The 24,658-nt window shown below is 34.4% G+C and overlaps 4 protein-coding genes across 12 annotated transcripts in view; 2 read left to right on the top strand and 2 right to left on the bottom strand.

Annotated features, from left to right (window-relative positions):
• The window catches only part of LOC125683914 (scavenger receptor class F member 1-like), a 223,124-nt gene extending 204,479 nt beyond the window's left edge, over positions 1-18,645 (bottom strand). The window contains exons 1-9 of one of the 7 annotated variants that reach the window (XM_056158200.1): positions 18,439-18,645; positions 18,250-18,314; positions 17,963-18,097; positions 17,570-17,725; positions 17,429-17,461; positions 13,759-13,893; positions 13,611-13,643; positions 13,314-13,392; positions 13,016-13,147 (exon numbers count right to left, since the gene is read on the bottom strand). In XM_056158200.1, coding sequence (XP_056014175.1) covers positions 13,328-13,392; positions 13,611-13,643; positions 13,759-13,893; positions 17,429-17,461; positions 17,570-17,725; positions 17,963-18,097; positions 18,250-18,314; positions 18,439-18,503 — 687 coding nt within the window. In that variant the 5' untranslated portion in view covers positions 18,504-18,645 and the 3' untranslated portion in view covers positions 13,016-13,147; positions 13,314-13,327. Of the gene's footprint in view, positions 1-11,856; positions 13,148-13,313; positions 13,393-13,610; positions 13,644-13,758; positions 13,894-17,428; positions 17,462-17,569; positions 17,726-17,962; positions 18,098-18,249; positions 18,315-18,438 lie in introns of those variants that run through there. The other 6 variants (XM_056158188.1, XM_056158174.1, XM_056158184.1 and 3 more) reach the window with 6 other exon arrangements.
• LOC125677990 (uncharacterized) overlaps positions 1-24,658 on the bottom strand; it is a 208,064-nt gene that overhangs the window by 86,903 nt on the left and 96,503 nt on the right. The gene's annotated exons all lie outside the window — the stretch shown is intronic.
• LOC130048063 (histone-lysine N-methyltransferase, H3 lysine-79 specific-like) overlaps positions 1-24,658 on the top strand; it is a 242,555-nt gene that overhangs the window by 50,690 nt on the left and 167,207 nt on the right. The window lies entirely within an intron of this gene.
• Positions 12,063-24,658, top strand: part of LOC125645871 (uncharacterized) — a 67,376-nt gene continuing 54,780 nt past the window's right edge. For 2 of the 3 annotated variants that reach the window (XM_056158145.1, XM_056158150.1), the window contains exon 1: positions 12,063-12,276. The gene's annotated coding sequence lies outside the window, so the exon portion shown is untranslated. Of the gene's footprint in view, positions 12,277-23,680; positions 23,730-24,658 lie in introns of all 3 variants that reach the window. The other variant, XM_056158142.1, reaches the window with a different exon arrangement.

Here is a 24,658-nt window from a genome sequence, read left to right on the forward strand (position 1 = left end):
GTGTTCTAGTTTAATAGTGCATGAAACGTTTTAAAATACAAGTAAAATGAAATTAATGTATAGATTGATACATTTGTTAAGCAAAGAAGGAAAGAAGAAACAAACAATTGACAAAAAGAAAAAGAGAAGAAATAAAAGTACATATATTAACTAGAGATAGTTTTTATGAAAAACAAATGCCTCCGCAGCTCCCTAAATTGGAAGTGCTCCAAATGAAAACTCCTCCCCTTAATCTACTGCATGGTATGGAGGTGAAAGCGTCAACAGGAACATAGACATTATGAATTCTGATAATCCACATAGGCGAAATGTTCACAAACTATTTAACACCCTTCATCCCTCAGATCCACTAGAACTTGAAGTATAACAATTGGATCATCCGGTACCTACAATATGCATTTTTACAAATGACATTGAAGTATTGTACAAAATGTCAAGTTTATCGGAAAAGCCATATAAAGGTGGAGAAGCGTTCACAAACTATTTCAACATCCTCCACCCCTCTTAGATCCACTATCGCTTTGATGAAAAAATTGGATCCTACTGTCCCGACAATATGCACATCTACAAATGACAATGAAGCATTGTGCAAAGTTTAAATATATCCGATAAGCCATATAGAAGAAGTGTTCACAAGCCATTTTACATCCTCCACCCTTCTTATAGTCACTCTAACTTTTATGGAAATAATTGGATCATCCTGTCCTGACAATATGCACATCTACAAATGGCAATAGAACATTGTACAAAGTTTCTTGTCCATTCGATAAGCCATATAGGAGGAGAAGCTATCACAAGATTCTGTGACAGACAGACAGACGGGCGGATGCACATAAAGTACAAAACAAAATATCTCCTCTTAAAGAGGGGATACATAATTACATATTACAAGTACCACACATATTCATTTCAAAACACGCAAACATAATAAAGAAGGACTCAGAAACACTTTACACCCCTTTCCAAAAATCATTTAAATGTTCGTGACTATGCATCTTTGTGATTTATACTACAGTGTTCAGTGCATAATTACTGATAGCAATAAAAAGATGAAAGCAGAGGTTTTTTGTATTCAGTAGTGAGGTTGATTTCAATTCAAATTCAGAATGGAGAGATTGTAAATCCCAACTAGCCAAAGAAACTCATGTACAATTGAAAGCATACATTAGGAAGGTATTTTAAAAAGATGGTCATTATACATTCGCAGTTATGATAACTTTAAAAGTGAATGCTGCTTGTCTACAACAGTGAAATTAATTCATTTGTTAACATGAGAGTTGTACATTTCATGTCACAAGTGCAAAGGAATATATCAACAAGATCCTAAGGCATATTCTGTAAATTTAACAAAAACTTTCTACATAAGCTCATCCGGTTTACAAAAAACACAACTATTATCTACATAAATCATACTTCAATCTTCTTCCAGTTCCATGAAAAGATGAATGATAATACATATATAAAACTGACATAATGAAAGAGACATATATGTACAAGGATTTGCCATTATGCAGTGTAATGACTGTTGTTTATATGTAATTTAACTGTTTTAAAATCATCCTCAAAGAAGGATATGCCGATAAAAGTCTGTGAGTATGATATATTCCCACAGAACTTCTGTAGCAATAGCAACAGGTTCTTTGTCACCTAAGGACAAAAGTAAAATAAACTCGACATCGACCTCTTCAGGGTCCGCAACTGAGGTTGTGGCTGCGACTTCTGCAGCTGTTGTAGCTGCGAATTCTGCAAAGCCTGTGGCTGCAGACACCACCAAATCGTCTGGGAGACGTGACGCGTCTCCACGGAAAAACAAATCAAGACATTATATCGATCGACTGCCAAAGGGGGTGAGAGATCACGTCGGTGTACACAACAAATTTGGAGTTTTGGAGGAAATGGAGTTTACTCCATCACACTCTCCGTCACGAGTTCAGAGTCTTTCTCCAAAAAGAATAAAGGGAGGATATCCGCCGTGAGACATAAAAAATCATGGATTATCCAACATTTATTCAATGGAATTGTCGAGGTTTTAGAGTAAATTTCAATGAACTATCGTTACTCATTCAGAAACATAACCCGGTAGCCATATGTTTACAAGAAACACATTTGAAAAACACAGATAAGATAAATATTTAAAACACCATACCATGTATAACCATTATGCTCAAACAGATAGGGCCTCTGGCGGTTCTTCAATAGAAGTCCATAAAAACTTCATTCATAGCCAAATAAATCTGAAAACAAATCTTCAAGCAATAGCAATCCGTATTTCTCTTGTTAAAACAATGATCCTTTGTTCTGTATATATCCCTTAAAAACTTCCCAACTACAATCTCAGAAACTCATAGATATAATACAACAACTTCCAGCCCCTTTCATACTTATGGGCGATTTCAACGTCCATAACCCGTTATGATAAGATAACAGATAAAGGTACAAAAACTGGAAGATGCAATATCTCACCACAATCTCTGTATTTTAAACGACGGTTCTAACACGTATCTTCATCCAGGCAATGGTTCATATTCTTCAATCGATATTAGTATAGTTGATCCCTCTTTACGTTTGGATTTAAACCGGTCTGTACAAGATGATATGTGCGGAAGCGATCATTTCCCTATTATTGTAAAAGCAAATACTCCACCAGAAAACAATCCCGTTAAACAATGGAAACTCGACAAAGCTGATTGGCCATGTTTCGAAGCTCTGTGTCTTCAAGATATCGTATCGAAAAAGTTAGAAAACCACCGATACCCCATTCAAAAATCTACTGAAACTTTATTACAAATAGCAAATAAATGCATACCTAAGACCCTGACAAATTCTACTAAAATCAAAAAACCATGGTTTACCGAGGAATGCAGTGAAGCAATTAAAGCTCGCAAAAAAGCAAACTATTCAATAGATCACTAACGTCCTTAAATCTGAATAATTTCGTATATATTGAGCAAAGGCTCGTAGAACCATAAATATAAATAAACGAAAATCCTGGAAAATATTTGTATCAAATCTAAATTCGCATACTCCTATGAATAAAGTTTGGAATGAGATAAGGAAAATAAAAGGCAAAGGTTCCGGTAAAAAATAACACCTAAAGGTAGGAATTCAAAACGTCACAGATAAGAAAGATATATCTAATAGTATAGCTAATACTATTTCTAAAAACTCGTCAAAAGACAACATGAGTCCAAATTTTATTTCGAACAAAAGTAAAAAAAAAAAGAACAGAAAGCCCTGGATTTTACATCTGAAACCAATGAGAGTTATAAGAACCATTTACTTATGATGACTTGTTGAAATCTCTAGGAAATTCTCATGATACAGCTGTAGGCCCGGATCAGATCCATTATCAAATCATAAAACATCTTCCTAAACCTACCAAAGAATGTCGCCTGCAAATTTTTTTAACATGATCTGGGAAAGTGGTAATTTCCCATCTTCCTGGCCACAAACTACAATTATTCCTATTCCAAAACAGGGAAAGGATCACTGAGATCCTAATAATTATCAAACAATAGCCTTAAGCTGTGTATGTAAAACAATGGAACGGATGATCAATGAACGCTTGGTATGGTTTCTCGAAACCATGGACATTCTAACTTATATACAATGTGGTTTCAGGAAAACCTGAAGCACAATCGACCTGTTAGTAAGACTTGAAACCTATATTCGAGATGCCTTTGTTAACAAAGAGCATGTCGTCTCCATATTTTTGATTAGAAAAAGCATAGGATACCACATGGAAATACGGTATCTTAAAAGATCTTCATGATGTAGGCCTTAAAGGGCATTTACCAAACTTTATTTCTTTAAGTGATAGACGTTTCAATGTTCGCCTAGGATCTACATTCTCAGACAATTTCGAACAAGAAATGGGCGTGCTACAATGGAGCATTTTATTAGTTACATTATTTAGTCTAGGAATAAACAGTGTAGCTAATATTCTTAAAAACGACTTCCATCCCAGCATGCACATCAACGTTGATTCAACGTTGAAACAACGTCGTATTGTGACGTTGAAATGACGTTGAAATTTAGTTGGATTTGTTAATTGAATCGACGTTGAAAACTGACGTTGATTCAACGTCAATTTATGACGTTGATGTGACGTTGAAATAAGGTTGAAAGAAGGTTTTGAAAATATTATTGATCTTTATTGCAAAGTTGAGTGTACATGCTGAAAAATGGTAAACATCAGGCTGTAATCCACAATTCTAAATACAATTACTAATCCTTACTTCCCTAATTTAATTCTTACAAAAAGAATAATGACAACAACATGAATAATACAAGTGAAACTCTATAACTTCCACTGTAAAAAATTACAACAATGATACAAGGTTAAATTCATTTGTACACGCAAATGAAAGGCAAAATAAATTTGTCAGATTTTTCACATGGTTTCAAAATTTAAATTTCCATTCAAAAACAAAAATTAATAGAATGATAGTATAAAATTTATTAACTTTGATAATTACTTTCTATTGCAGAAGCAATAGTTAAGATATTTAACTAGAGTGGTTTTTTCCAAGAGTGTGAGTGACCCACAAAAAACTATATTTTTAATTAAAGCCTAGTAGTCCATTGTTCTCTTTTCGGCCACCTCCTCCAGCTCTTTCAGTGGTATACTTCAGATATTTCCCCCTTGATCTAGTCTATGTTGCTTTCAGTTGCCCTTGGATTGCTGGCAAGTACACATTCTGAAATTAATCAAAAATCATATATCAGTTAAAGTGTTAATTGAGCATTTAACATGTTTAAGGTAGATCATGAACTTGCATATTTCTGGATTACTTTTCTTTCTAACCTTTTAGTGATATGTTAAATAAAACGTGATATCTACCTTTTATAACGGAATACAGAATTGTTCTGCTGAAGGCTGCCTTTCCCTTGTTTGCTCGCAAATTCATTCTTGCCATCATGTCATTAGCCAAACATCTGTATGGGAAAAAATGCGAGAATTGAGAAGGCATTTTACAACAACACCCCCCCCCAAACGAATGGCAGGCCTTAATTCACATGTATTTATGTAAATTTTATGTTATTTCACATAAGTTGTCAATTAAAATATCTTAATAATTTAGGAATTTATGTATACCGCCATTCATACACCGAATCTGGGCCCACACACGTACAACAGAACAATCTTACAAAACTAAATTCAGTTACTTAATCCCCCTTTTCAGGCATGAATCCATATTTTTCCCCACCCCAGTCCAAACAAAAAATCCAGGCCATTTAGATTTTTTCTTGACAAGCAAAGAAAAAGAAAACAGAATTCTCCACACATGAAAAACCCATTTCGAGTGGGGGGTGGGGGGGTGGGGGTGGAAGTGGTGATGATCGAGCCCATTTCCTACTCCTTAGGCATAATATCCACGACTTTCAAGTTAAACGAATCGGGGGTCCATGGTCATTTTTTTGTTACTTTACTATGTACATTTAATAACTCAGCAAATTCCAAGGGGGACCCTCCCCCTGTTTCTAGATCCGCGGATGGTTTTTCCTTGAACGTTCTGATCTGACCTAATTATAAGTGTGGCTGCATGTTATATTTGTTGTCTATACGTACTACTTCTTATTAAATCTAAGTAGACATGTAAGTTATATTGTACTAAGTAATCTATATAATACATAACTGCGATCAGCATAACAATATAACATGCATTCGCTGTATTCCCCGTGTTGCAATCACTCAATGTAATTAATTCCTATTAAATCAAAACATTAAAATCTACTTAATTATTTGCAATATAACATTATTTTTCTATATCAATTAGTAATGTTTACTTCTAGCACCACTCAGTTCGTGTAGATCGTATATTCCCTTTCTTTTCCTATTGTCCTTTGTCTTCCTTTGTTTACCTCGCTGAAAGCCCACGCTTTTAATCGTACACTTCCTGTCATAAACCGGAATTAGAGTTACCCGCCCTTTAATAGTAGCCAAACATGCATTCATATTTATTTTAAAAACATAAAAACATATAAGACCTTTTTTTTTTTTTTTTTTTTTTTTTTACATCTTATACTGATTTTTTTTTAAAAAATAATTTTTATAAAAATATGTACGTGTTTGTAAAATCATTTATTTTCAACGTCACTTAGACGTCATATAGACGTCGAATTGTCGACTAATTTTAAATCCTCTCTCAAAATGATAAATTTATACTTTATTGAGTATACACAGATTAATTAACACGAATTAAGAAAAACATAATTATTTGGAACCCTTCCAACACTTGATTCTAAACGTTGATTCAACGTCAGTGCAACGTTGAAATTTCGACGTCGAAATAGTAACGTTGAACCAACGTTGAAAAATGGTTGTTCGACGTCACATCCAAATATCAACGTTGAAACAACGTTGAAACAACGTTGAGTGCCTGCTGGGATAGAAGTTTATATGTCGATGACTGTTCCCTGTTATAAATCTAAAAACATGAACTCCATTGAGCGAAAACTACAGTTATATTTAAACAAAATCCAAAATTGGGCTGATGTAAATAGTTTTAAAATTTCCAAAACTAACACTGCATGCATACATTTCTGTTCGAAGCGGAAACACCACAATGATCCTCAATTGCAATTAGATGGTACTCCAATTAAAGTTGTAAAAGAGTTTAAGTTCTTAGGTGTCATTTTTGATAATAAACTTTCTTTTATTCCTCATATAGCAATGCTCAAAGAGAAATGTACAAAAGCTCTTGATATAATTAAAGCTTTGCAAACACAAAATGGGGAGCAGATAAAAATACTCTTCTACATTTGTATCGCTCTCTAATCCGGTCTAAACTAGACTACGGCTGTATAGTATATGGTGCTGCAAGAACATCCTATATCAAAGCCCTCGATGTAGTTCACCATCAAGGACTTCGACTGTGCACAGGAGCTTTTCGAACCTCTCCTGTAGACAGTTTATATCTTGAGGCCAACGAACCACCTCTCGATTTACGTAGAATGAAACTTTCATTACAATAAATTGTTAAATTAAAAGCTAATATTGACAATCATGCATTTAACTGCGTTTTCCATCCGCAATTTGAACATTTATATGACAAAAAACAAGAAGTGCATAAGATCAATCGGTCTACTAGTTGAAAAACATATACGTGATTCTAACTTACCTTTGGACATCGTAAAACCCCTATCACCTTCTGAAATACCACCATGGAAATTACTAAAACCCAAAGTAGACACATCACAAATTCCGCCATTTCAAGCAAAAATTATCCGAAATAAAACAATCCAAACATAATACAACTGATATCTATACAGATGGTTCAAAAGACCAAAATAAAGTCGCTGCTGTTGCAGTAATCACAAACGACGTTTTCTCTGCACGACTGCCAAATAAAGCAACAATTTATACCGCCGAAGCAAAGGCTATTCAACTTGCGTTTGAATACATAAAAACTTCTAATGACAAACATTTTACTATATTCTCAGACTCCCTATCATGTCTTCAGTCAATAAACAACTGGAATATTGATCATCCAAATATTTTAGATATCTTACACCGGTACTATCTTTTAACTAAACAAGGTAAAATAGTTGAGTTCTGCTGGATCCTAACTCACATTGGTATCCATGGCAACACCAAAGCGGACAAAGCGGCCAAAAATGCAGTTCAAGGTGATATTGTACACTTCAAAATTCCATACACTGATTTTATATATTTCATAAAACTATATGTTAATTCTCTTTGGCAAATCTATTGGGATTTCTTTGACACAAGTAAACTTTATTCTATTCAAAACAAAGTAAACAAATCGTGTAACATCGTAATGAAACGCCAAAACGAAGTGAGTATTTTAAGAATACGCATCGCACATTCAAAATTGACCCATTCGTACCTATTAAACAGAGAACCTCAACCTGAATGCATATATTGTGACTGTCCATTAACTATACATCACATTCTTTTTGAATGTGGTGATTTTACGCCCATACGAAACATCCTTTTTGATTGTGTTCAATCAATGAAAGAACTTTTTACAAATATCGAGAATCATTATATTATACAATATTTACAAGAATGCGACTTTTACAGAAAATTTTGAAAACTTTTATAATACAACTGTTTATATACACGACAGTCCCTTCATTCGTTTATGACGTCGTTATGTACGTGAAATGTTAGGACGCCTTTATGACGTCAGACCATTTCAAAACTATTTTGAAATGTAACGCCTGAGGATTATAAAATGAAAGCGCTTGGGTTTATTTTTTTTTTTAACTTTGTGTACTGTTTATTCTATTTCTTTTAATATTTTATACCGAACACTGTGATTTTTTAAAAACACAATTTGGATATATATATATATATATATATATATATATATATATATATATATATATATATAATCCAAATAGAAAGAGTTGATATCACACAGTCAAAATAATTCAATAAAAAAGCAGGAAAATATATAGTTCCAAAATATATTTAAATCACTAGCGCTTTCTGGATTTTAACATCCATCCTCAGGTGAATACAAATTATAATGAATACAAAGCTGTTTATCTTAGAGACGTCTATTGTGACGTCATGACGTAATGATAGTCTTTGCGAGGAGGTAATAGATACATGACGTCATAATACAAAAGTTCGGAAAAGGTGACTTGGACAAAATAAGCATGAACATTTACAAGATAAAAGTTGATGAATTAAGAGGTTTAACAATCAGAATTTTTCATATATGCATTGATTAAAGTTTGTTTAGTTTAGGAGAAAACAGTTTAATGAAATAGTTTTCTTTAGCAAGTCTCATGGACGTTGATTCTGTTTTAAGTTTATAAAATGGAAATACGCTGTAGTTGCCTCTAGCACAGGTGTCAAAGTGTTCACTGCATGGGGTATTTCTTGTACTGGGATCGTTAATTTGTTGGCGATGGACACGCATCCTCGCTGTTAGTTGTGTTCCGGTTTGTCCAATATATTCCTCGCCACACCCGTTGCAAATAATGCAGGATAGTAAGTTTTTGAACTTGCATGACATGTTATGTATATTTAATTGCTGTTATAAAGTTTAGAAATTCATTTCAAAATTAAGGATTATCTCCCTCATGCATAGCTCTTATCATTGGACGAATTTGGCTCCACTTTTTTGGCACGCTGTTTTTTGGGTATATTTAGCTCTAAAACTTCATAGTTATTTCGGATTTCAAACATTTCGGTTGAGCATCACTGAAGAGACATTATTTGTCGAAATGCGCATCTGGTGCATCAAAATTGGTACTGTATAAGTTTTACATTATGACCCCTGGGTCGAGGCCTCTGCTGGTGGACTGATAGTCCCCGAGGGTCTCTACAGCCCATTAGCTAAGTACTTCGTTACTAGCTTGAAAATACGGATGTATATTTAATTGCTGTTATAAAGTTTAGAAATTCATTTCAAAATTAAGGATTATCTCCCTCATGCATAGCTCTTATCCTTGGACGAATTTGGCTCCACTTTTTTGGCACGCTGTTTTTTTTGTTGTTGGTATATTTAGCTCTAAAACTTCATAGTTATTTCGGATTTCAGACATTTCGGTTGAGCATTACTGAAGAGACATTATTTGTCGAAATGCGCATCTGGTGCATCAAAATTGGTACCGTATAAGTTTTACATCATTTACAGTAAAAATATTTTCCGCATTTAAAAGTAATAGAAGGTCCTGTTTTTAGGAAAGGACATGTACCACACCTTGAGTCACCACATGTAGAAACTGCGTATTTTTCAGGCCTTGAATTGAATTTGGCTTTTGTTTATAATTTTTTCAAGTTAGATGGTTGTCTTTGGCTGTGAAGTAGGTCGGATTTGGGAAGAATTTTTTGAAGTTCTAAATCAAGCTCGATAACTGTAAAATTCTTCTTAGCTTCCTGAAAGATATTTATATGTTTTGGGTTGTAAGTTGTCATAAATGGTATTAGGAAAGGATCGCGTTTTTTTTCTCTTGTTGTTCTAAGTGTATGCTGTGGAATTTTCTTTGCTTCATTTATGGCTGAAAGAATGAGTGTTTCCGGATAATTCTGCGCAGTAAGAAATATTTTCAATTCTGCCAGTCTTTGGTCTTTAGTATTTTCATCTTTAACAATAGTGCAAATCCTTCTGGCCAAATTGTACGGGATATTCCTTTTAGTGTGTGTAGGATGACATGATTTGAAATTCAAATATTGGTGTGTGTCCGTTTTTTGTAAAATATATCAGTTAGGATGTTGGTTTCATGTTTTATCACCTTGATGTCCAAAAAGGGAATCGAAGTATCACTGTATTCCATGGTAAACTGGATATTTGGATTGAGCGTATTCAACAAATTGTGAAACTTGATCAGGTCTTCTTCGGATTTTTCCCAAAATATAAAACAGTCATCTAGATATCTTTTCCATGAATTCCTCAGATTTTGTCCAAGCTCTTGACTCATTTCCTCATCGACTTTTCGATATAACATTTCTTCGAAATATCCCATTACTAAAATGCTGTATGCAGGGACCATTTTAGTTCCCATAGCTGTTCCTTTGATTTGTTTGTAGAATTCGCCATCAAAATGAAATGTGTTGTTTTCCAAAATGAATTTTATGGAATCTATAATAAATTCCATTGAGAAATTTCTTGGGATAAGTTCCGGGTGTTTTTCTATCCTAATAGTTATAGCCTCTATTCCAAAGTCATGTGGGATATTTGTATATAAACTCGTTACATCAAACGTTACAAGTAAGGTATTCTGGTCTACAATTTCTGGGAGTTTGTTAAGAAAATCCATACTATCCCGAATGTAGCTAGGAACGTTTTGGCATAGATCCTTTAACAAAATATCTATAAAATTACTGAGTCTGTGTGTTGGACATGCAGGTCCAGCCACAATTGGTCGTAGTTTTAGATCCATAGGTTCACTAGTAGTTATGTATGTTTGATTTTGTTCTTCAATAGCGGTCTTGATGTGGTTGCTTTTGTGTATTTTCGGTAGCCCATAGAAATTACTGGTTTTCATTTCAAAGTTTGTTAAATAGTCAATTTTTTTTTATTGAATTGTATATATATATATATATATATATATATATATATATATATATATATATATATATATACATACATATGGGACAACCCGTCCCTTCTTCAGGACAAACGAAAAGAATTACATAATGTGGCCAATATCAACAGAGAATAATAACAAAACTACATATGAATACATCTAACACTACAACTACACTAATCTACAAACGTATTTACAACTCGGACTACATGTTTTTGGTATTTAGGCTTGCCAATCAATTTTAGAAGCGGAGCGAATTAGGACATACCTTATTCGTCCAAAGAGCTGATCCAAAATCTCTCTCTCTCTCTCTCTCTCTCTCTCTCTCTCTCTCTCTCTGTGTGTGTGTGTGTGTGTGTGTGCTGTCTGACGTGTTTCATACCGATTGTTAAGCCGTTCTTGGCACACTGATTTTGACTGCGGATAACTCCGTTTACCTGATCAGGATATAGGGCTCGCGGCGGTTGTGACCGATCAACAGGGGATGCTTACTCCTCCTCCTAGGCACCTGATCCCACCTCTGGTGTGTCCAGCGGTCAGTGTTTGCCCAACTATTTATTTTGTATTGCTTATAGGAATTATGAGACTGATCACTGTTCGTTATCTTCACCTTACACATTAAATATCAGTAACCAGCAATAGACATGTGGCTTTTCTATGTATAGATCATAGTCGGAAACCCACGGCTGATTACCCTTAGTTCCTCTATCCGTGATGGAGAGAGGAACGAAGCGTAATCAGCCGTGGGTTTCCCACGGTGGGTATAGATGTTGGTACAGATTTCAAAAAATTGAAGTTTAATACTATCAAACCCATTATTTCAGAAATAATTAAAGCGTAGGATGACTGAAAACAGTTTTTATTCCAGTTTAATTCAGACATGGTAAATAGGAATATATCAAAAGACAAAGTGAGGAGTTTAAAGTATGCAATTGAAAATTGAAGCAATTTATTTTTTAGATCTAGAAAAAAAAATTAATTGTGAAAATGAAAGACAAATAATTGTGATCTGGGGTAATCAAAGATGTTTCTATTGATATATGAGTTTGTAAAGAACATAATCACAAGGCGTGTCATTCCACAATACACCCGATTGATTCACGTTACCTGTGCATCAAGCATGAATGTGGTAGGGTGTGACGCAATATACACGGGCCTTTTAAATGATCATCGTAGAATGTAGAGAGCGAAACGAAAGTAGAACACAGCAAATGCCTGAAGATATTTCACTACTGTAAGTCACACCAGACCTGGGATCTGCAGGTAATTCAGAAGTAAATTCTTATAATAGTATCCTTAAATAAGGTGTACTCTTCTGGCCAGCGTGAATGTCCTAATTTTTTATACCTCTATATGAGTCACTGAGATACTCGGTTCTCGGAAAGGAAAGTACAATGGTGTACTTTACGTCTCCTATCTAGTTAAAGGTCGCATGGTTTAAAATGACCGGTAATGGAAGGGTTAGGAGATTACTACTTTATAACCCAGTACACATTTTTTCGGAAAACTGGAATCGCCTACAGTTGTGCACAATGTACCATATTTGTATATGTAACATGCTATTTTGAAATATACATAAATACGTAAAATTGATGATTGAAACAGATGAAACACAGGATTACTTTTCTGATGTATTTCATGTACAACATACACTGTACACAAACATTGCTACATTAATGTATTATTTGTACATGTTGGATACTCAGAGGTTGAGATGACCTAATTGGATTTAAACGATCACATATACACGGATGTAGTCAGGGATGGAACGTCCTCATTGTTTCCTGTATAGACGTGTTTTCATATATTTCAAGTTCCTGACTTTGGGCTTGCTTCCCGTTAAGTTCATGAATGTTGCGACAATATCTACCGGAAGTCGTACTCCTCTCCGTATCACTGCGTATGGATTGATATGAACTAAATTCGGAATCAACGTCACAATCTTGTTCCTTTTTCCGCTTGGATTGTTTGTTTCTCTTCACTAATGCTATTATTATAGACACAAAGAACACTATCACGCCAAACACTATTGAACATCCTATTATAATGACTGTTTGTAAGTCCTCTTTGACAGCTGTGGAATGATCGTCTTTTTCTGTGGTGGTGTAAATAAGAATGATACCGGTAATGTTATCTACAAGAGATTTGGTGACATTAGCAGCATATTTCACAAATGTAATTGATTTTGTATTTTATTGTGCTCATTCCAATTTGAAAAAAAAGTTTTTAATATGCTTTTTGAAGTAGCTACACATCACCGACATCCCGTTATATTGGACAATAATTGCTCATAAACTGACCTTTATCCCCATGACTACCCCGGTACACATCCGTGAGTAACTACATCCATGATATCAAGGTTAAAAAATACAACAAAACCTAGAAGAATTACAAAATGTAAAACTACGCTGCAGAGATTTAAAATTTGGCTAACCGCTTATTTTCGTTGAACTCTACCTTGTTTGTAATTAATATATATGCATGTAATATAATATATGGATTAATTAACGAAATTGATTTCATAACGGTTTAGTTTCGTTTCAAACTAAAGCAATCATCCAATTATATTGATCACTTGAAAGTTAAACAGTACTTACCCTTTTCTGTTGTCGTGTAAATCAGAACGTTATCTGTGTATTTTAAAAGAAAGTTAGCAACAATAACAACAATACAACTACCGGGTATAAGAAAATCAGTTTGCATTATTCTACGTATTTCAAAGATTTTGTACTCATATTTGGTTACCTGTACTGGGTTGACACCCCGTTATATAACTACATAGTGTCTTGGTACAATTGCACTCAGACTGACATTTCTTTCCATAATTAGGATATCTACAGGGAAGCGAGCAATTCCTCCCGTAATACCCAGCTTCACAATCTGCAGAAAATGTTGTAAAGAGATTCAGAATTCGGAATGTAAAGAAGGGACTAACAATTGGTAAGAAATACGCCTGGCAGCATTCTACTCAGCAATAGCTTTTATTTGCAAATTCTATATCATTTAAATGATATGTCATTGCTTTAATGGTGGTTTAGCAACGGTGCAAAAGTGAAGATAATGAACATTGATCAATCTTATCAATCCGATAGGGAATACAAATTTTTTTAATAGACAAACACGGACGTATGGAAACACCAAAGTTGGGATCAGGTGCCTAAGAGGGGTAAGCATACCCTGTTGACCGGTCACAGCCGTTGTATTACCTATAAATTGATCACGAAAACGGAGTAATCCGTAATCAAAATCAGAATATAAACTTGATGGTACAAGGATTTCAACAGTCTCGATTGAAGTAAGCATTTCGCAAATTCTATGGTCGTTATAACGATCTAGGTCGTCAATACAACCTATCATTGAGTCAAATACTGTCTGACGTGTTTCATACTGATTGTTAGGTCATTCATGGCACACTGATTTTGACTACGGATAACTCCGTTTACCTGATCAGGATATATAGTTCACGGCGGGTGTGACCGGTCGACAGGGGATGCTTACTCCTCCTAGGCACCTGATCCCACCTCTGGTGTGTCCAGAGGTCCGCGTTTGCTCAACTATCTACTTTGTATTGCTTACAGGAGTTGATCACTGTTCGTTATCTTCACCTTTCATATAAAGAACAGTCTAATAATTGGTATGAAACACACAAGACAGCAGTCGAACGAATGACAGAATTAGATCGTTATAAAGATCATACAATTTGCGAAATGCTGACTTTAAACGAAAAAGTTGTAACCCCTTCATTTGTCTATAGACTCCAGTATCGAATCAGTTGTGAAACATGGATATGATATGCAGGTGATAATGGAATATTGTTACATAAATATGGGGTGCTGAGGATGGAGAAGCTGATATCGTCCCGTTTGTCAGAATGTTGCTTTGTTAGTTTGCTTATAACAATAAAGTATCCAAAAATAAAGCAGATATGGAAGACTCTGCGGAGCCTTTCATTTCACGTTCACTGGGATATATCGAATTGCCATATGAATTTACCGTTACTAACTTGAATTATTCCTGCACCCCTTACACCTGGTACATTATTCTACCGTACAGTTGCATTTTTCTCACATCTCTCTCCGAAGTTTGGGGATTTACAGGTGGCATTACAGTTAGGACCGTGATAACTAACTGGACATTGCCAAAGGAAAAAAATGTTGTTTGCTTTACTTAAATGATTAAGTCACAATCGACTAAATCAAAATTTATTTGATATTATGCACATTTAATTTTTGTTTGAAACCCATGCAAAACTATGATTAAAGGCACATATATCAGAATAACATCAGGGACTAGGACATTCAATTATAAATTATGCTTATTTGTTTGAAAGTTCTTCCTGTTCTTGATTGGCATCCATTTATATGAATACATAGATAATGCTTTGGTAGAACTGCCCTTAGATTGTCATCTACATGTATCTCAATAATTAGAATGTCTACAGGACAGTGAGCGAGCTTTGTCCTCATCAAATTCGTTATCTGTACAAAATTTGTTTTTATAGACTTCAAATAGCAATAGACTAGCTATAAGAATATTGCACTATGATGGTTTAGTGACGTTTCAAAATTAAGTAATTATCCAATTTTAATGATCATTTAAAAGTTTCCCATTAAGCAGTACTTACCCTTTTCTGTTGTCCTGTAAATCAGAACGTTATCTGTGTATTCCAGGGCTCGCGCTGCCCATCGCATTTGTCGCATTTTGCGATTTTTCAGAAAAAAATGCGACAGAAATTCCGGAAATGCGACACGGACATTTCGTATTTTAGTATTTGCGCGCCATTTTGAATTTCAGCTGTTGGCATCCAAACAGCCTCAGGGCTGTTTTACCTGTGCAGAATGTGGATACCCTGTCGCATGGGAACAATACGACTTAGGGGCGTCTTGTTTATTTAGCAGTTTACACAAAACAAAGGGTTGATCCTCTATGTGCAGGTAGGTGTGAATGAAATGAACTTTGCACGTGCCAGTTGCCTACAGTACATATCGTAAATATAGAGATACCCGAGTCAAGCGTGTGATTGTGCACACAAGCTAGTCAATGGAAGATACTTCCGTGTTAATAAAAAATATATAAAATTTAATTTGTCGGTTCATCACAGTACAAAAGCGATTTCATCTAGAAAGGTAAACTAGAATGTTCAGCTATATTTTCTAATCCATTTGACGTTAGTATAGTGTATAAATAGAGGAATGTTGGGAAATTGCATTATTCTTTAGGTCTTTAGTTTGATCTATTTAGAAAATGGCCATGAGGAAACGCAAAACAGTAGGTTCTTCTGAAATTGCTATTCTGTCATCTTTTGACTTCACATCATCTTAAGCCATTTAAAATTTGTTTCAGACTTCATGAAGTCCCTTCTCCTCTACATGATGAGATTCACCGAAGGACCACTTTGTCATTCTGGATTTCAAGATGAAAACAGGATTCTTCAGTGAAAATGTGATGTGAAACTATGATCATGTGTTATGTATTACAGTAATTAATTTTCAGTAACTTTGTCATCAGTGACTTTTTCTACACTGCAAATTTAATGAGTAATATATGTCATTTACACTACTAAAATGATTAATAAACATTTAGAAACTCATTTCTTGTCTTTATTTAATATAGCCAGTTTATATGCTATGAAATACTCCTATTTTTTTCTGGTATGAAATAGAATTGAGTCAACTTAGCCAAAAACAATATTTAGAAATAAAACCATGATTGTGCTGCAATGTCATCAGACTGACTAAAAAGCAATCTGCTGAAATACAATCGATTTTCACAATATCCTAATAATTATGATTAAAGCTAAACAAAGCTATGTTGTATACATTGTGTAAGAATAATCAGAGATAGGATATGTTGTATATGCCTCTTGAATAATATACATGAAATATAGATCTACAGTAAACGTGTATGAGTCGATGCACGTGCGCCAGGTTGCGACACAAAATTTTGGTCCAGTGTGAGCCCTGTATTCTAAACGAGAGTGAACGACAATAGCAACATGATATTTTGTGACGTTAGCAGCATATTTCACAAATATAATTGATATTGTATTTATTGTGCGCATTCCAAGTTGAAAAAAAAGGTTTTTAAAATGCTTTCTGAAGTCGGTGTACATCCCGTTATATTGGACAATAATTGCTCATAAACTGACTTTTATCCCCATAACTAGGGTGCCTACCCCGGTATATACATCAGTGGGTAACTACTTCCGTGATATCACTGTTAGAAATACAACAAAATTTAAAATTTGGCTTATTTTCGTTGAACTCTACCTAGTTTGTAATAAATGCATGTGCTTGTAATATAATATATGATTAGTTAACGAAATTGATTTCATAACGGTTTAGTGACGTTTCAGACTAAAGCAATCATCCAATTATATTGATCACTTAAAAGAATACCATTAAACAATGCTTACCCTTTTCTGTTGTCGTGTAAATCAGAACGTTATCTGTGTATTTTAAAAGAAAGTTAGCGACAATAGCAACAATATAACTATAAGAAAATCAGTTTGCATTATTCTTCGTATTTCAAAGATTTTATACTTATATTTGGTTACCTGTTCTGGGTTGACACCCCGTTATATGACTACACAGTGTCTTGGTACAGTTGCACTCAGACTGACATTTCTTTCCATAATTAGGATATCTACAGGGCACCGAGCAATCCCTCCCGTAATACCCAGCTTCACAACCTGCACCAATGTTTTCATAGACTTCAAATAAGTCACATTTATAAATGTTGTGCAGAAATTTAGAATTTGGATTCCTTCTTATTTTTACAATGTATGGTTTCTTATTGATACACACATACATGTACCTAATACTAAACGCCTCAATTCATAAATTACACCAGCGTGAACCATTGTCATTACTAAGACAATATTCTATATAACTATATGGAACTGACTGAATGATAGAATAGTAATGTTATAAACTTGAGCGATACTCACTTGTTTTATTGATACACCCCTTATCGCTGGTACAGTATTCTACCGTACAGTTACATTCTTTGTGACATCGCTCGCCATAGCTTGGATATCTACAGGGCAGGGAACATTTATGACCGTGATATCCAATTGGACAACCTAAAAATTGTGTTTGAATTCAACATCATTCCAATTAAAGAAAATCAATGTTATTTATATTGAAAATTTATTTACACAATTTAGATAATTTTTCAAACTGTAAATCATTGATGTAATTCGTCTGAGGTGAAATTGTAAAATGATTGGATTACTTTGGCACTGATGAGAGACCTCATCCCTGTAAAACCCAGGAAGACAGCTGTCTCTACTGTTGTTCCTATACGTAAATAAACATAAAACAGAGAAAGTTTCAATGCTAACGAGGTGAATATCAAACTTCACTTAAAACTAGCACTTTAATATAATTACAGTTAGAAATATAATTTAGAAGGTGGACTTACTGTGATGACGCTGTATTTACAGTGACGAGTAGTATAGATAAAAAGAAAACGACGATAACTTCCATTATTGAATGTTTTATACAAATTTAATATACGGAAGATTTAAAGGACACATCTCGTGTTTCCAAAGTATACAGAATTATATGCATTTTCTCTTCCTTATGCTTATAGAAATTAATTGTGATAGTTCGTTCGCTGAAGTATTGCGATAATTAGCCACAATACGGACTTAAATCTAAGCCCCGATTTCGAAAAGCCTAGTTTATTAGATAGATAGTCACGAGGTACAGTGTCGTCACATGCGACCTTCGTCGATCAACTTGTTGTAAAAGTAGTGTTAGATTTTTAAAAACTCGGGTTTTAGGGGCCTAATTTATTTACCATGGATAACATTTATTTCGATGTTGACAAATTTCCCGAGTCTTATATCTTTTAGCCACCAGTGCATACAAATAGCGACCCAAATGTAGCGAGGAAAGCGAGTATGAAATCTGCAAAAATTTACGAGTAAATAATGTTTACATGGGATCACTGTCTAAACACAATTTGGTAAGGGCATTTTTGTAAACAACTGTAATTAGCGTTGTTGCTTTTCTAAAATAAACAGTGCAATTATCATTAAATTTATTTTTGGAGAAGTTAGATAAGCCTAAAATATGATACGATTATGTATCATTGACAACTAGGCCTACTGTCACGGGTGCATTTCGGGAAAAAAAAAATCAAACTTATTGTGAAAATCACAATATTTTTAAATTATTTTATTCAAGCAATTTTATTAATCATTATTTTTTATTATCTACACGTTGTTCCTTAGGAAGTGGGAGCGCGGTGTGCTGTTGTTGTAAACACGTACGCGTTTCTTAAAAAAATGAAAGCATTATATAATTCAATTCAAAGTTGGGATATATTATATTTTATTATCTATAATTGAAAGTTCAATTATCTTTTATCTTTAAATTTCTTTTTTAAAACTACCAGTAGGTAGACACTACTAGCAAAGTTCTGCCTATATGTTGTTGCAAGGTGAAGGTCAGTTGGTGCGAGTGTGTATTGAATTTGAGAGCAAAACGGAAAGCATATGCCGTAATCCTATATGTAACAGTGCGTAGCTTCGATAGAACCATTTTCTCGCAGTTTATCTACGTCTTTCTCCAAGTGTTTGTTTGAAAAAGTACAGGGACAAATTCTACTGGGGTTTTTATGACAACGTCGTTGTGCCGACAAAAGATATTCACGTTTTGTCCCTCATACCTTCCTTCAAAAATTGAAAAAAAACCAGTCCAAATCCTCTCAAATACTTGCTCTATTGACAGCAAGTACACCCTTAAACGGCACAAAACACCATAATGCAGTGCTATTTACAAGCCGTTAATGTGATAATTGTTTGTTTGTCAATTAAATCTAATCTGTTTATGAAATGGCTATCAACTGTTTTCAAATTTTCTCGCTCGAGGTCGCATATGACGTCACAGATAATGGCGCGTAAAATATCGAAGAAATATGCATAAGATTTGAATTTCATCGCTTTCAAACTCGAAAACTACGTAAACTGTTTCATATAAAACACATGTAAAGTAGTTTTAGGCATGAAATGAATGGATTTTGCTGAAAAAATTAAAAAGTTTAAAAACATGCGATGTGTCCTTTAAGTGTATTTCCTGGCAAGTACGCTAATAAGAGCGCCAAGAGGAATGCCAGATGGTATCTGAACGCCTGACTGACTTTCTTACTTATTAGAGTATGTTCCGCAGATATATTTACTTATATTTAATTGATTACATCACAATAGTATGTCGTAGTGCATTAAAACTTATACGGCACCAATTTTGATGCACCAGATTTCGACAAATAATGTCTCTTAAGTGATGCTCAACCGAAATGTTTGAAATCCAAAATAACAATATACTTTTACAGCTATTTTAGGGAAAAAACAGAGTGCCAAAAAAAGTAGTCAAATTCGTCTAAGGGTAAGAGCTATGCGTGAGGGAGATAATCCTTAATTTTGAAATGAATTTCTAAAATTCATAACAGCAATTAAATATACATCCGTATTTTCAAGCTATAGCTAGTATCGCAATACTTAGCTACTGGGCTGTAGAGACCCTTGATGACTAACAGTCCACCCGCAGAGGCCTCGACCCAGGGGTCATAATGTAAAACTATACAGTACTAATTTTGATGCACCAGATGCGCATTTCGACAAATAATGTCTCTTCAGTGATGCTCAACCGAAATGTTTGAAATCCAAAATATCAATAGACTTTTAGAGCTATTTTAGGGGAAAACGGAGTGCCAAAAAAGTGGAATCAAATTCGCCTATGGATAAGAGCTATGCGTGATGGAGATAATCCTTAATTTTGAAATGAATTTCTAAATTTTATAACAGCAATTAAATATATATCCGTATTTTCAAGCTAGTATCGTAGTACTTAGCTACTAGGCTGTAGAGACCCTCGAGGACGAACAACCCACCAGCAGAGGCTTCGACCCAGGGGTCATAATGTAAAACATATACGATAACAATTTTGATGCACCAGATGAGCATTTCGACAAATAATGCTCAACCGAAATGTTTGAAATCCAAAATAACAATAAACTTTTACAGCTATTTTAGGGAAAAACGGAGTGCCAAAAAAAGTGGAGTCAAATTCGTCTAAGGATAAGAGCTATGCGTGGGGGAGATAATCCTTAATTTTGAAATGAATTTCTAAATTTTATAACAGCTATTGAATATACATCCGTATTTTCAAGCTAGTATCGAAGTAATTAGTTACTGGGCTGTAGAGACCCTCGGGGACTAACAGTCCACCAAGAGAGACCTCAACCCAGGGTATATGTATATACGGTGTGACCGTTGGACCGAGCGAAGCATGAAATGGTCATTGGCGTGTCGCAAGTGATAATAATAATTCTGTTGAGTACGGTAAATCATAATTCATTTAAGATATGTATATTATTTATGAAATTCCCCTTGGGCTAAACGTCCATTAACATTAAAGGGGGATATATGAGTACATGATCCGTCTACCCCTTTAATACGTTAAATATAGCACTAGCCAACGTAAACCATGCATTGCGACGTCATATGTGCATGTAGCCTCTACGTTTGTCTTCGTTTTCCAAATTAAACAATTTTAATTAATGACAACGATGCAACAATACAACCGGTTTGCAATTTAAAAGACAGTCAAAACTAAACAAAAATTAACAAACAAATTCAAAGTGGTAAAACGGTAAACGTAAATACATGTATATCGTATATTCTTATTTATAGAAACTCATGAACTCGTTCATCTATTTCGTCGTATTACTGTTTTTCTATTTGATGATTGACTAAAAACTGTAACAGTAATAATTATATAATTCATTTTTAACAAACTGAGTGTTTGAATTAAATATTGTATGTAAGTCTTGTATTTTCGCCATTCAAATTAAAACACGAATAGCTGTAGAAGCAACTACTGAACAAAACAAGATGGTGGCGCCCATATGGATCAAGTATTTTCAGTGAACGTATGTAGAGATTATCTCTATTCATTTGCTGATTTTTTCATGTTCTCTTAATATACATACGTGTTACCTTTAGAGCCTTGCTTCGCTCGGTATAACTATATGGAACTGAATGATTGATGGTATAGTAACTTTATAAACTAAAATAATACATTTTCCGATACTCACTTGATTTATTGATACACCCGTTATCGTTGATACAGTATTCTACCGTACAATTGCATTCTTTCGAACATTTCTCGCCAAAGCTTGGATATCTACAGGACAGGGAACAATTATGACCGTGATATTCAATTGGGCAACCTAAAACTTGTGTTTGAAATCAACATCATTTTAATTAAAAAGAATCAGTGTTACTTATATTGAAAATATATTAACAAAATTTAGATAATTTTTTAAACTGTAATTGTTGTAAATCGTCTGAGGTGAAATTGTAAAATGACTGGATTACTTTGGCACTGATGAGAATCCTCACCCCAGTAAAATCCAAGGAGACAGCTGTTTCCACTGTTGTTCCTTTACGTAAATAAACGTAAAACAGAGAAAGTCAACATTTTGCAAATTCTATGGTCGTTATAACGATATAGTTTGCCAATACAACCTATCATTGGATTAAATGTTGTATGACATGTTTTATACCGTCACATTAAAACTAGCACTTTAATATAATTACCGTGATTATCAAAAGATTGCAACTTACACAAAATACAGTTAGAAATATATTTTAGAATTTGGACTTACTGTGATGAAGCTGTATTTACAGTGACAAGCAGTATGCATAAAAAGATGACAACGATGTCTTCCATCATTGAATGTTTTATACAAAAATACATGGAAAATTTATGCGTATTTTCCGGTATGCACACTAGTAAGAGCTCCAACAGGAATGTCAGCTAGTAACCGACCGCCTGACTGACTCTCTTACTTATTGGAATTTGTTCCGCAGATATATGTACCTATACTTGATTGATTACAACATAATATTATGTTCGTGTATTACATGTGTGACATGTTCAGCTAAGGTGTTATTGTATACAGGTATATTTCTATCTGATGTCGTCTTATTTAAAACATTTTCTCCCATTTAAGGTCATACACGACGTTTCTATCATTTAAAAAAAGTTCTTCATTCATTCAAAGTAGTAAAAATCAGTGTACATGTATCTGTTGATGTTGTTTCTGTGGCTTTTGTAACCCTTTCTTGCAGCTCTTCTTGTGCGAGTTAACTGTATGCATATATGTTTCTGCGGTCTGTGGTTCAATTTCATTGATCTGCACCTTGGAAAGTCCATTTGCTCTGCAGACTTGAATGTATTTCCCCAAGTCTAAATCAGCTACAGGTAGAAGCCAGAATCACTCACACCACAAATTATTCTGTCCCTGGTCATTGAAAGAGTTCGAAAATTGCAAGAATCTGCTAAGATTCTAATGCCTGCCAGGAATTTATCAAATATGTACCCTGGTTGTTGATTTATGCTGTAGAACTTGTACAATTCTACTGTCCCATTAATCTTGGGGTTACATATTGTCAAATTCACAAATAATAAGCTTCAATGTTTCTTCTTCAATATTTATTTACTTGCTCGTCGGTCGTTAACTGCAATGTGGTGTACATTCCTCTCCCTTACGTCTAAGGAGGTACATCAGGAGTTTGACTCTTTGTGATTCAGACTTTTTGTCCATGCTTATATCAATATAAAGAAGGATATTTTCTTTCTATTTCTTCCAGGTCTGAGAAAGATTTTCAGCGTTGAAATCCATTGTTTCAGGTGGATGAGGCACGTTTTTCATTTTTCTCAATTTTGGCGCTCACTCGAACAATTAACAAAGGAAAATGTCAATTTGTCTCTAATTGTGGCAAGATACACAATATTCATCGTACTCACTAACAATGGTCCGGGACATCTGACTTCATGTTTCGAAATGAATTTCAATAAGAATAGTTTTATGATTTAGATGTCAACAATAAACATGGCTGATTAGGTAAAGTTGTAAGCAATAATTGTATACCCCTGGGTCGAGGCCTCTGCTGGTGGACTGTTAGTCCCCGAGGGTCTCTACAGCCCAGTAGCTAAGTACTTCGTTACTAGCTTGAGAATACGGATGTATATTTAATTGCTGTTATAAAATTTAGGAATTCATTTCAAAATTAAGGATTATCTCCCTCACGCATAACTCTTATCCTTAGACGAATTTGACTCCACTTTTTTGACACACTCCCCCCCCCCCCCCCCCTATAATAGCTCTAAAACGTCATTGTTATTTTGGATTTCAAACATTTCGGTTGAGCATCACTGAAGAGACATTATTTGTCGAAATGCGCATCTGGTGCATCAAAATTGGTACCGTATATGTTTTACATCGAACCCGATTGCATTGAATCATATTGTTACAGTCAGCTCAGTTAACCACTAATGCAATGTTACCAGGTTCGATCTCAGATTGATCCAAAGATTTGTCTCCCTTTCTTTGCTACAATAACTTAATTATGCCCACATATATACAATCTTCTGTAATACATTAGAGCTGACGTTTGATTTTCACTTACCACAGTCAGGAACTACCAAAATTTGCTAACTTGAAAACAAACCTGGTACAGCGTAATATAGCTCAATTTACTTTTAGAACAAGATAGGATGCAAGTGAATTATACCTAAAAATTTCTTCAAAATTATCTATCATTGAGAAACGTAGCGTATGACCTTAA

The sequence above is a fragment of the Ostrea edulis genome, chromosome 1 (assembly GCF_947568905.1).
Source record: "Ostrea edulis chromosome 1, xbOstEdul1.1, whole genome shotgun sequence".
Taxonomy (NCBI): Eukaryota; Metazoa; Mollusca; class Bivalvia; order Ostreida; family Ostreidae; genus Ostrea; species Ostrea edulis.